At 38.5% G+C, this 12712-nt stretch overlaps 1 protein-coding gene across 1 annotated transcript; it reads right to left on the bottom strand.

Moving 5' to 3' along the window:
• Positions 1–4629: 4629 nt before the first annotated feature.
• LOC135466703 (WD repeat-containing protein 54-like) lies at positions 4630–12558 on the bottom strand. The gene is given in 10 exon segments (XM_064744354.1): positions 4630–6461; positions 6969–7034; positions 7657–7819; positions 8159–8223; positions 8225–8292; positions 8863–8940; positions 9436–9492; positions 9617–9680; positions 10171–10233; positions 12273–12558. Coding segments are annotated over 10 exon segments (981 nt in total). The 5' UTR covers positions 12498–12558; the 3' UTR covers positions 4630–6329.
• Positions 12559–12712: the final 154 nt, after the last annotated feature.

Here is a 12712-nt window from a genome sequence, read left to right as displayed (position 1 = left end):
AGATTTCAGGTGTCCAGTTTGTCACAAGATCTTCACTCAACTGTGCAATCTCAAACGCCATTATGTCAACGTCCATTCTCGATACGCATCTCACCGATGCGAGGTTTGCCACAAACTTTTCTCTCGGTCGGGACAGTTTGACACGACACAAGAGGAACCACCACTCACAGTCAAGCCCGTCTTTATGTTGACTGAGGAACTCGGATCGTGATAGTGCGATCTTCCGTCCGCAGACTGTATAAGATGATGTATTTTTAGATTTAGAAAAAGAGTATTCGAATGAGAAGTGGATTAATATATATATATTAGTAAAATTAGTAAATAAAATCTAAATCAAACTTATATTCTTAGTAAATGCCGAACATCTTGCCGCGTGAGAATTCTGCTTATATCGGTACAGACGTTTTATACGTGTAGAAGGATATACAATGAGAAATGGCTTTGTCTATGGAGCTAGCTAATACAAACTGATCAATGCTGAAACTTGTCCTACAGTTAGGTTTTATCGCTTCTTGGTTAGTTGTCCATATTCAGACGTTTTTTCCGTGCTTTCTCTGAGAGCGCAGTGTGGAACCTTCGTATGTTTTTGGGGTCCCTTGAATTCATATAATTTAACTGTATCCCGTGTTTTACACGAACATGATATTGCAACCATGGATCATCACGAAAATACGTCAGTATGTATACATCAATTACATCCGTAATTCTCCACAATAAAACAATAATCTCGAGTGAGTCCATGATCCAGATCACGTACAGAAAGAATGCTTGTGTGTCTTGCTTGCATTCATATAACTAGACTCCTAACAAGCGAGTCTTTCTTGTATAGCGTAGATCATTTAACAGTGTTGTGCATTCGGAGTGCATCTGAATGCACCTGAATAACCCTTGTGGTTTCGGTGGTGCCGAGATATACTAATAGTTGTTTCACTTTCTCATGTCAAGTCTGTATTGTTGTATAGGTTCAGTTTATGCATTTTTTTTGGGGGGGGGGGGGGCGATTTCTTACGATATATTCAAGTATTTTGCTCCCGTTTTGATGCTGATGTTAGCTGTGTGTTTATCATGACAGACAGCATACACTATGGGCAACTTTAAATCTGTGAGGAATCAAAGAGATAGAAGGTTGAGGGTGTAAATATATTAAGCTAGTTATACACTCGTTTAGCCATGCTTTGAGACTAAGCTATGAGGCCAGGATTAAGCAATATTTCCCACTTGGCGTCATAGAATGTTAAGAATATTGTGTGATAATATATAGTAGTATTTTCTTCTCAATGTCCCAGTAATAACCATAATAATTATGCTTTAATTAAATTAAAAATTGGATAAATAAAAGATCATTATCAATCACATATACACAGATCAGAAAACTACCAAATGCAGGCAGCGTGTATGTATATCTCAGACCTTGTTTGTGTTTATATATGTTTATCATCAGGTGTTGTCCCGTAAAAAACAATCTGGGAAAAATATCCAATCACAATTAAGAGAATGACAATGAAGGTTGTTCAGAATCAAGTATCACGAATCGATTAGTGGGGCACCATGCATATCACTACGACTTCGTAATCAATTTGAAATAAATTTGTGGGATTTCCTGCCAGAGGTTTATTTATGAACAAAGCTTAACAGGATCGTGATAGTATTGTGTGGACTAAGAAACCGAAGAAGTGATTGTGTTAGCAACAATATAGGTTTGAACGATGCCACAAGATATTACTGCGTGGCTGTCATTAGAGCCCTTTCAGTATTAAGATCGCTGGATGACTGACTTTTGTCTTCTTTCAGATCGCCAGTGTCCTGTTTGTCAGAAAGTGTTCACCCAGATTGGCAACCTAAAACGACACTATATCAACGTTCATTCGCGTTATGCCACACATCGGTGCGAAGTTTGCCAGAAACTGTTCACACGATCGGATAACCTGGTTCGGCATAAGAGAAAGTACCACGCGGACGTCTGCAGTGGACAAGATTAGTCGTAGCTTATTAAGCAACTTTCTAATCATTCCAGATTTTACCGACCTGCTCACAGAATACTGTGTAGTTCCTAACAACACAAGTTTGCTGATCTCTCTGACATTTATATGAAATCGTGCCTTAAAGCGTTCGTGCGCCAATAATGATAGTGTCGACGGTCACAATTCCTTGCTTACCTGCACAAATCAGTGACAAGTGTGAAAGGGATACAGAATCGACGATGATTGGCTGACAGTGGATATCGAGTTTTATGGGTTAAACCATGCAGCTTTGGTGACGCTTGAATAAATTTATCATACCTTAAATTCAGCTCTGGCTAGGTATAGCCTGAACTTGCCTATCTCCCACACCAGCCAGTCAGAAACGATCCTGTATCTCCAGAAGACAAACACAAATGTATCTATAAACAAAAGGTAGGAGGCATTAAGTAAGATCTACACTAACAATAGGATAAACATATACATGGCTTCCTCTTCACCAGTGGGTTGGGGAGTGGCCATTGGGTTTTCTTGTCTTAAGCATCGGATACAGTTAGGAGAGGGTTCTATCCCAGCTTCGGTCAGGAATTCAAGATGTCGTTCCGGTAGTATCGCATGAAGTTTGTTTGAGATACCACGGGAACTGGATTATGAAAGGCCAGTCTGATTTTAATAGTGTGCCTGCCAAACATTTGTGAATTGGCACGAGGTGGCACGTCTGGAAGCAATGCTACTATTCCGGCTGTATGCATCATGAACGAGTGACTTTACGCAATGAAGGCACAAGAAAGGGAAACCCCTTGTCCCAGAGAAATTCACAGAAATAATGTGCATGTGTTTCACTGTTAATTAAATGTTTCTCAGATGTTGAAGCTTAACCTATTTTCACACCTCTAGACTAATTATTTTCATTTATTCACGTGATTTGAGTTTAACGCGGCGCTCAAGAATATTTCACTGAATATATACGTAAGGTGTAGCCTTAGATGACTGAAATCGAGCTGATCTGGCGAAGAATTCTAAACTTGTAGCTCCGTTATCTATCCCCTGGTCATTGGGTGTTGTCTAGGTTGACTTGATCTTTGTGTCCTAGAGTCATCCGATGAGGATTCTACACTATTCGTACAGATTATTTCTGATGTATACAAGATGTTGTGACTGAGCTATTGCACTGGCCGATTACTGACTGAGCTATTGTCTGACCGATTACGTTGAAATTTTGCAGCAAAAATCCCCTGGATCTGAAGCTGTGCCTATAAGAATATTGTTTTTGCCCTTCCATCCGTCCGCCGTCTGTCCATATCCTTGTAAACGCTCTATCTCTAGAACGGTTTAGCCCAAGTTCACCAAACTTACACCACACTTTCACTTTGTCTTGAGGAAGAACCCTATTGATTTTCAGTGACCTTCATCTTTTATTCAAGGTCATTGGGGTCATTTAAGTTAAATTTTATGAAAGGCTTGCAGACATGCTATCTCTAGAACGGATTAGCCCAAGTTCACCAAACTTACACCTTGACATTAGGAAGAACCCTATTGATTTTCAGAGATCTTGACCTTTTTCTTCAAGACCACTTGGGTCATTTAAGTTAAACTTTATAAAAGGCTTGTAAATGCTCTTATCTCTAAAACAGTTTAGCTCAACTTCACCACGCTTACATCTTGGCATCAGGAAGAACCCTATTGATTTCCAGTGACATTGAGTTTTTCTTCCAGGTCATAGGGTTCATTTAAATTACATCTTATATAAGAGGCTGCAACAGCAGTCTGAAATAATGGGAAAAGTTTTCATAAAAAGGTATTCTGCATCATGTTTCATAACTTTCTAAATGCCACTCAGACAAGGTCTACATATTTTTACAAACCACCGCTAAGCTGGGTCTATTCATTACATTGTACCTGTGCGCAAGGCTGAGGGATTTAAGTGCTGTGTTTGTTTCTCTGTTGCCTGCCTGGTTTCTACCATGATTTCACAAAATGGTTGTGTAGTTAGAAATACGTATGCTGACCCTATTTGATAGGGTACAATTACAATAGCAACACGACGTTCATGGGCCTCGGCCGAAACTGCTTGCAGATTCCTGGGACCTGTTGGAGAGGGTGGGGTTTGGAATTTTGGCCTTTCCCTGTAATTCCCAGAGTAAACTATTCCCATTTGCCAGCCTGGTGACTGTTTATTAAATGAAACGACAGCATAGCAGTTTAAGTAACCCACTAATAAACTGCAATTAACGTTGAGGCAATTTTTTTAACCTAGTTCTGATTAAACCTTGTGTGGTGGTAGCGAACGAGTAAAGTGCAACTATTTAAGCATTTACGGGAACAGGTAGATTATAATTCCTACTGAGGTAAACTGACAAAGAGGCCAGAATTCAACTCTCACATTGTACTCGCTGATCTGGTTTTATTCTCTACGCTGTAACATTTGATTGCAATTTATTGAATACCTATAGGCGAGCTTATATAAATGTATGTGACAATCTCTTGGCACATGCAATTTGTTACTTCACACATCGAATTTACATGTGAAAAAGAATTCAACTACTGGGCTGCTGATTTCTAGTTATAACACTAATAGATCTTTAACCCTTACGAGAAGCTTCACATATCATCAGTTATTTCCCTTTCATTACAACCCAAAGGAAAATTTCTTCATCAGAACAGGAAGAGATGATGTAAAGAAAATATATTATAACATGTATAATTACAGACGAAAACAATATCAACATGAATATATCACAAAATATGAACAAAGGTTAAACACACACTTTCAAGCACAATGCAATAACATTTCAAGATAATGTTACACTTCGCCCATTTACAACACAATGAAACACATCATATGCACCTAGAAAGGTAAAGAGAATGATATACACTTCTTAGCTTGAATTAGATCTGAAAAGCAGTTTCGTTAAACAGGTGCACAACTAGTGTCATGTGCCTAAGGTGTGTATATTAATTTTCAGGCTGCCGACAGCAGCCAACATAGATGTGTGGCCTTGAAAACATTTCATGTAGGTTATGTTTAGACAAATGCTGAATCAAACAAGTCAGTTACAACTGGATAGTGTTTAGTTGTTATCTGTTTGACATCAGTCTAGACAAGATTTACACCACCTACCAGATTTAGATTCACTGAGATATTGCCTGGCCAAGACTTTGAACATCAACAAAAGGACGTACAGACTGGTGGATAGAAAACAGCTACCCCTTGGAAGAGAGGAGGGCAAATAACAAGTATCAAACGCCATTATCAATGAATCTCTAAGACTGCCTTTACACAGGCAGGTGTTAAGTCACTTCACAAGGACGGATGCAGCATGCATATCTGACAGCAATAAGGGACGGATTCTGCATGAAGGCCTATATAACAAATATAACATTTGGTAACATAAATAACTCATCAAACTAATCAAATTACATTATATGCCTGGCTTGTTAGGAAACTGAAAATAGATCAATCCTAATTGTTCTGCTCTAAATTTTAACATTGTTCACAGGTCATTTAATAAAGTACATGTATGTTGAAAACCCAACGTGCCAGTCCCAGTAATCAACACCACATCCAGAGACATTAGTGACAGTACTTAACTATTTGTACTTTCCTGTTCCAAACTACTCTAAAGTCTTGTCTAATAAGTGCACATTTGTCAGCATGGACTTGAATATAAAACGCAAACAGGGCAAATACGGAATCATGATTAGGGATCTGAAAACTGCATTCAAAAAGTTTAGGTGAAGTTCCGCTTTTGACTTTTTAGGCACTGCTTGCCTTGAAGCTGACCTGTCTAAGGGCATGATTTAACAGTCATGAAAGACATTTAAAATTTAGCTGTAAAACTGTTTGGTCCCATAACAAATACATAACCACAAAAAGGCACTAATCTTAAAGACTGCATATTTACCATCACATTTACCTGGAACTTCTTTGATATAATATGATATCAATTTCTTCAATACAATATGGTATCAAGATATAGTGTACAAGCGCTTTGTCAAATTCATAAGGATCTACCCTTAACTGTCCAAAACCCTCAGAGGCTTAATTCTGACTGTTACAGGAATATTAAAAACAATTCTCACAATTAAAACCACAATTCACCATATGACATGTATTACTACAAGTACCTGCATAAGCACCTTTACAAAATCCATTATTAAACAATGTTAATCAACAGGATATGCTCACACATCGTCCAAAACACATATCCAACAAAGCAACCTACACAGGATTTCACTTAACATGATGATGACATCATGGTAACAATAAAGTTACATGCTCCATAAGAAATGTCTCTGATGCAAAACTGGGAATGCACTCAGATGATGAGATGGGCAAAGTTGAGAAGTTTCAGGGAGTACATGTATGTATCAGTTTTTGGCAAAGAAGACGAGTTCAGGACTGTCATATCCTGTCACACAAAAGGCTCTTCCAGCTGGCTCTATAAACTGACCTCCTGCCAACTGAAGGTCTGTCACACACTCAGAAAACTTATGCTGGATCTGCAAACGGCAATGACAATAGATACAGTTACTTGTAATACAGACACACAGTTTTTAGGATATTCCTCATCTCCATTCCATACTGCTTAACTAAATTTTAAAATACATGTATTTAAAGCTTCCAGTAATCTCTCTTTACCCTCTAAAAGTGGCAATTGGTGATATAGTATATAACTTCTTACACTTTACAGGCGTGTTCAAATCCAACCAAGAAGGTGAGGAGAGAGAAGAAAATTTGAAAAATGAGAAGTTATACTGGTATAGATGACAAACTTCCACATTTCAGTAACATTCTAAAGTTTCTGAGACAGAGCATTTTTACAAAACAAGATGTTTATTCAAGCATATTCTGAGGGCATGATCCTGTATAGACCCACTGATTTAGATTGACTTTTGTGAATCTCTTAAAATGACCATCCAACTGATGTAGATTGTCTTCTACATACAATTCCAGATGTGCATAAATTGCACTGAAACTTGCTTCTTAGGGTATTTGTCAGAGCTTACTTCAGGGACTTCACCAGCTGATAGCTGCCACACTCGCACAAAGGAATCCTCACTGGCAGATAAAACCTGCAAAAGTCATACCATAACTACCACTCCGAGCCACATCGTCACACTGAACAGCTACTGCATTACATCAGACTGTCATTGCATACTATTTACCATTACACGCATGCTATGCCAGTTCTACTCAAATTTACCCTCAAACATTTCATTCTGACAGATAAAATCCAGATCTGATTGCCGATTGATATAAAATTTATGCTTTCTTCAGATTTCTTGATATTTAACTTAATTATAACATTCAACATGTAAACTGGAACTAAATCTTTGGCTGTGACTTATTTAATAGCTTTATTTGAGGACCATAGTTGGAGGATGCTTGGCTATGCCTTCTGAACTGTAACCATTAGAAGGACTTAAGCAATAGTCGAGAAATGAAAGTATGCATGTACCAGTAGCATTCAAACACAACTTAACAACCTTGCAACCTAAATGTAACTTGTTAATGGTGAAGACATATGCCATCCTGACATCCTCAACAGGTGCAATGTAACTGTAAACTTCAAGAAATCACTGAAAGAGATCCATGCTCCCTATAACTTCACAACCATACCTGTAAGAAACCATCCAAAGAAAGTACACAAAAAAACGCATCAAAATATGAGTTTTTCAAATAAGAAGATCATACCAAGCCAGTGTCTGGAGAAACATCCACTGAATTAATCCATCGAGCATGTGCGGCCACCTCAGCCGCCATCTTGCCTGTTGTAATGCTAAATATTCTGATGTGACCTGACCCATATCCACCAACCACAATGTCCTTCCACACAGCTAGACTGGAGCATGGGTACCTGAAACAGAGATATTGTCACGTCACAATTGCTTTCAACGAGAATGAAATGAAACAAAACACGATGGTCTGACATTGCGCACCTGGCATTTTACAAAAGTAAAGATCTCACCAGCTTTTCTAGACAGCTAACTGCTGTTAATGTCCTTTATAACTTATTCCAAGTTTAAAATCGGTGTATAATAAGTAGCAAGCTCACTGCTTCCCTGAGCGCCAGGACTTGTCCATACAGAGCTGCACAAGCCAATAACCTGTTAATAACAAGAAACTAACATACAGTACGTGTGTATGTATACCAGGGGGCACACAGAGGCATCACCTCATTACACATTTGTCTTACCCAGAGCCCTTTATCCTGACCGCCTGTTGAAGCTTTTCCTTAGAGCATTTCCACACTACAATGGTTTCCCTCTTCATCACTGCTGATTAACCTGTCTTTGTCAGAGGTTATGTCGCACACAGGAGTCTTATGGCCTGAAAGGGGCTTACCAAAATTACTGTTAGACTAGAACTAACATGAAATATTTTTCATTTCCAACATTTACATGTCACTTTAGATGCACAGGTTAACCAAATCAAACAGTTTAGTCAAAAATAAAGTCTAGTCTTTATTCAAAAAGGCTTTGGAGTTTTGAGGTTAGGATTTCCTTTCAGTTCAACTTGCCATTTCATATCCAGGAGCTTGAAAATGAATACACAGAACTGCACAATATGTTCTCCTACATATATATTAAGAAACTTGTCATTTTCCCCCGGGTTTCCTCCCACCATGATGCTGGTCGCCATCACATAAGTGAAGTATTCTTCAGTATGGGGTAAAACACCAATGAAATAAATAAATAACTTTCCACGGATTCAATCACATTTGCATCCCTGTATCTTCAAATCCAACTGGCACTGCAAAAAAATGTCAATAATTCAGAGAATTCAGGTCAAAATACAGATTAAGTAAGAAGTACTTCCATTGGTGATCTCTTACTATGGTATAAATTGTAATAGAACACTTAAATGAACATGTACAGAACACACACAATGACTTCATACCTTTCAATACATCTGCTAATGTAACATTTGTGCCTCTGGAGGGTACATCAAACACCAGAATTTCACCTGTGTAAGTCCCTGTTAATAAGTCATGAATGGATACCCAATTACACCTTTATCAGACCTACATATATGGAGTTATTACTTTTATAAATCTTGGTACACAGATGTTTTCCAAAGCTTAATTTTTCCGATCATGACAAATTAGTTCATTGCATTACTTTCATAATGTTTTCTTATTTGACATTCAATTGGGCCTTGATGTTTGGCCACTGGAATCGCTGTAAGGAACGTAACAGCTTAAAATTAACCATAGAATTATCAAAAATAACAAACTTTGTCACATATCACACATGATGTAGCTGGGTGTCTCAAGACTGACACATCATATCAGGAACCCAGACAGCATCAGTTACATGCTACTGAGTACAGTTTTGATACCAGGTAAACAATTAATGACACATACTTCCAACTAGGTAGTTAGCATTACATGTCCACTTTGTCAAGTTGGACCTAGATCTTTGGATCATAAGTCGGTCCATGTTCAGCTTAAGATACTATATACCAACTCACCCACACATACAGTATTCTCTTGAAAACCACTGATTCCTCTTGCAAATGAAGATTCACCTAAATTAAACAAACACAGATTCAATGACACTGTTGTATTTTTCAGCTGACAGAAAGACACAAAATGAGGTAAAAATTTCTTTCCTGACAAATAGACAAGGTACTAAGTTGACATTACTCTCACCTTCATCATTTGCACCCTCTACAGCATGCCAGTACAACATAAATGATCCATCACCTTCATACATCTGCAATAAAAATGAAAAACAAGTTAATCAAGGAAAATGTTTTCATTGTACACCCATGTATATCTCAAGTACATAAAGAGAAGACAATCCATCAAATATATTCCACAAGGTATAAGAGCACTACATAATGCTAACTTAAGAAGAACCATATTTACTTACAATGAGTGGTTAAAACACTTGTCTTTGGGATGTGGGTTCAATTCCTTGAACAGGATATCTGTGGATTCCTCAGCTCTGTTTGTCAACAACGCTTGTATTGCTCTTGGCTCACACTTAAGTTAGTTAAGTCCGCTAATCTTCCACCAATAAACATTGTTAATAACTTGCTAAAGGTCAATGATTTACCACACACACTCCGGTTTCCTCCACCCATAATACTGACGGCCACTGCATAAGTGAGAAATGCTTTAGTATGGCATTAAACGACAACCACATGAATAAATCATCTTGATAGTGCTGACCGATCATACTTTCATATGAAAGCACGTACCAAAATTCCTCTTTGAGATGTTATCACAAGAATCGTCTTCACTGGTAACTCTACCCACTTAGCCTGCAACAAAACAATATAGAGACAGAAATCACTGTTAATTATGCTCCCAACAGAATTATTATATGAAACATATGAAGGCAACAGAGCCCCAATGGTATTTTTTTGGTATCTTCAAAGGAACTATTGACTCTTGCAGGCAAGTAGCTACATGTATTAGACATTTCCAATTTGGCCATTGGCTGTAAACACCTCGACCCACCACCATGCTTCATCCAGGACATGTTTTTGCACTGACCTGAATTAATTCTAGGTATGGTACCCACAATGTGCACTGCTGTGAACATATGTTAATTATGGAATAGTCATAATAGCTAGTTTAAGGAGTGGGGGAAACTTAATACATCCTAGGTGAACAACCATACCTTTGTAGTAACCTGACAAACTTCCCCATCTAAAATCCCTAGACAAGTCATTTGGAGTGCAGAGGATGATCACAATTCTGTTTGCCCAACCACAATATCATCAGGACATATTTTCAAGCTAAGTAGGACAGACAGCATAACATTACCCCAGGGGTAGAACACCTTTCAGAATGACAAAAATAAGCAAACCATTAATGGCTCATCAACCTTTTTTTTTTCATATCAGCTATTCCATAAATACAAGAAGAAAAAATAACCATGCCTTACCATTAAGCTATCCTGACACTATTCCTTTTTTTTTTTGCCCTGTCTGAATGTTTTGTAAAATTTCTGTGGGTAGCAGAGCAATTTTCATTGTTATTATTTCATAATAATTAGATAAAAGCACTAGCCATCATATCAATCAGACAGGCCAGGTCATACAACAGTACCATATTAATTGTATACAAAGAAGGACAAGATCAGAAGACGAGTTCTACAGATTTTAGAATTAAAGCATTTCTCTGGTTGTTTTAAGCTGATGTGTACTTTATGGTGTCCTGCAAGTTTCACACCATCAATTTGCTCAGTTCATCCTCCACACCATTCTTTCTGAATATTCCATCTACTAATATAAATATGTCATGTTATGGGAAAGAATTGTCAGATGGCATGGTGTCAAGTGAATTAGCTACATGTAATATACGTGTTGACCATTCAATGACGCGAAACTTGCAGGACCATACAAAGTACAGATGAGTGTAAACATACCCAAAAATTGTACTTTTTCTAAAATTTGTAGGACTTTCTTTCAGACTATGTCCTTCTACAAATGTATACAGAACACAAAAATAGTGGTATGGCCGGACCTGTTGGATACACATGTCCTGTGGCATTAAAAAGCAAACTCTGCAGCCCATGGAGACAAGCTTGTGTATCACTTGTCATTAAATAGCTCTGTGGAGTAACTCGATCTCATCGAGCAACAGTTGCGAGAGTTAACAGCCCCAAATGTCACATTGAGAGTAAAGAACATTTACCACTGTTCACACACGCATTAAATCTTCCCTAGCATAAATGCCAACCACGTTCCCTAGCATCGATGTCAACCACGTTCCCACAAATTAACTACCGGTAACTTGTTCTTAGGTTGGCTTAACCAAAAATAGTCCGCACAACACAAAAGGATATTTTCAGGGTCTACCCTTCTGCGACTGCCACCTCGACAACTCATTAACAGCAATGGTATAGGCTTGGAAAATGTGTTTATTTTTCATGAACTGATGTAAATGCCATGGACCCTTTAGGTTCGGCGAGTCTCACAACAAGTTAGTTAATAACAGAGACAACATGGTTGATGATACATGTTCTTTACCGCCAATCTAACACATTTGGGGCTGTTTCCCTATGTACATGTAACTCTTGCCTCACTCCGCACCTAGTCATTAAATGACATGCAGAGACAGTCAGTCTGTTACCAATAGCAAGAACTTCCAGGGCAGAAATTACTGGTCGCAGACCATTATGACCCACACATTATACTACACTAACTGTTATGTTGTTTTGTTTACTTGTTCAGCAATGTCGCTTGCTCGCCAACTGTTAATGTTTTACCTCTGTGAATCAAATCAAGACAGTCTCAAGATGATAATGACTTGTGCCCAACCGTGATCATTGAAAATGCGTTGACATGGTTACCTGCATGACCATAACAGTACTGTAGGCTGCAGACGGCTCTTTGCAAGACACCTGTCTGTGAGTGGCCGTCGAGCCGTCCGTCGACGCGGACACGATGTTCACGTCAGACTTGTGGACAACTGCATAATTTAACAAATTCTTCTCCTTGTTGACGAACACAGACAAATTTCCGCATAGTGCCGATGTGCTGGACTTTGCGGTAAGGGACTTCTCCCGTCTGTACATCACGGCTACTGCCACTTCTTATTTTATCCCCTGGTAACTCAACACAATATACACAGGTGACTCGAGAGAAATGTAACACACGCGCATGCGTACTACTAACAAAATTATCGTCCCTTGGCTGACCAGATTGCCTCCCTTGATCTGGTTCACGGTCGAATCTCAGGCCAACTGGAGAGAGAGTTTTCTCTTCCCTCTTTTCAGTCAAACAAAATTGT

The sequence above is a fragment of the Liolophura sinensis genome, chromosome 6 (assembly GCF_032854445.1).
Source record: "Liolophura sinensis isolate JHLJ2023 chromosome 6, CUHK_Ljap_v2, whole genome shotgun sequence".
In the NCBI taxonomy this organism is placed as follows: domain Eukaryota; kingdom Metazoa; phylum Mollusca; class Polyplacophora; order Chitonida; family Chitonidae; genus Liolophura; species Liolophura sinensis.
Note: the sequence above shows the minus strand (reverse complement) of the source record. Positions and strands in the feature narration are given on the sequence as shown.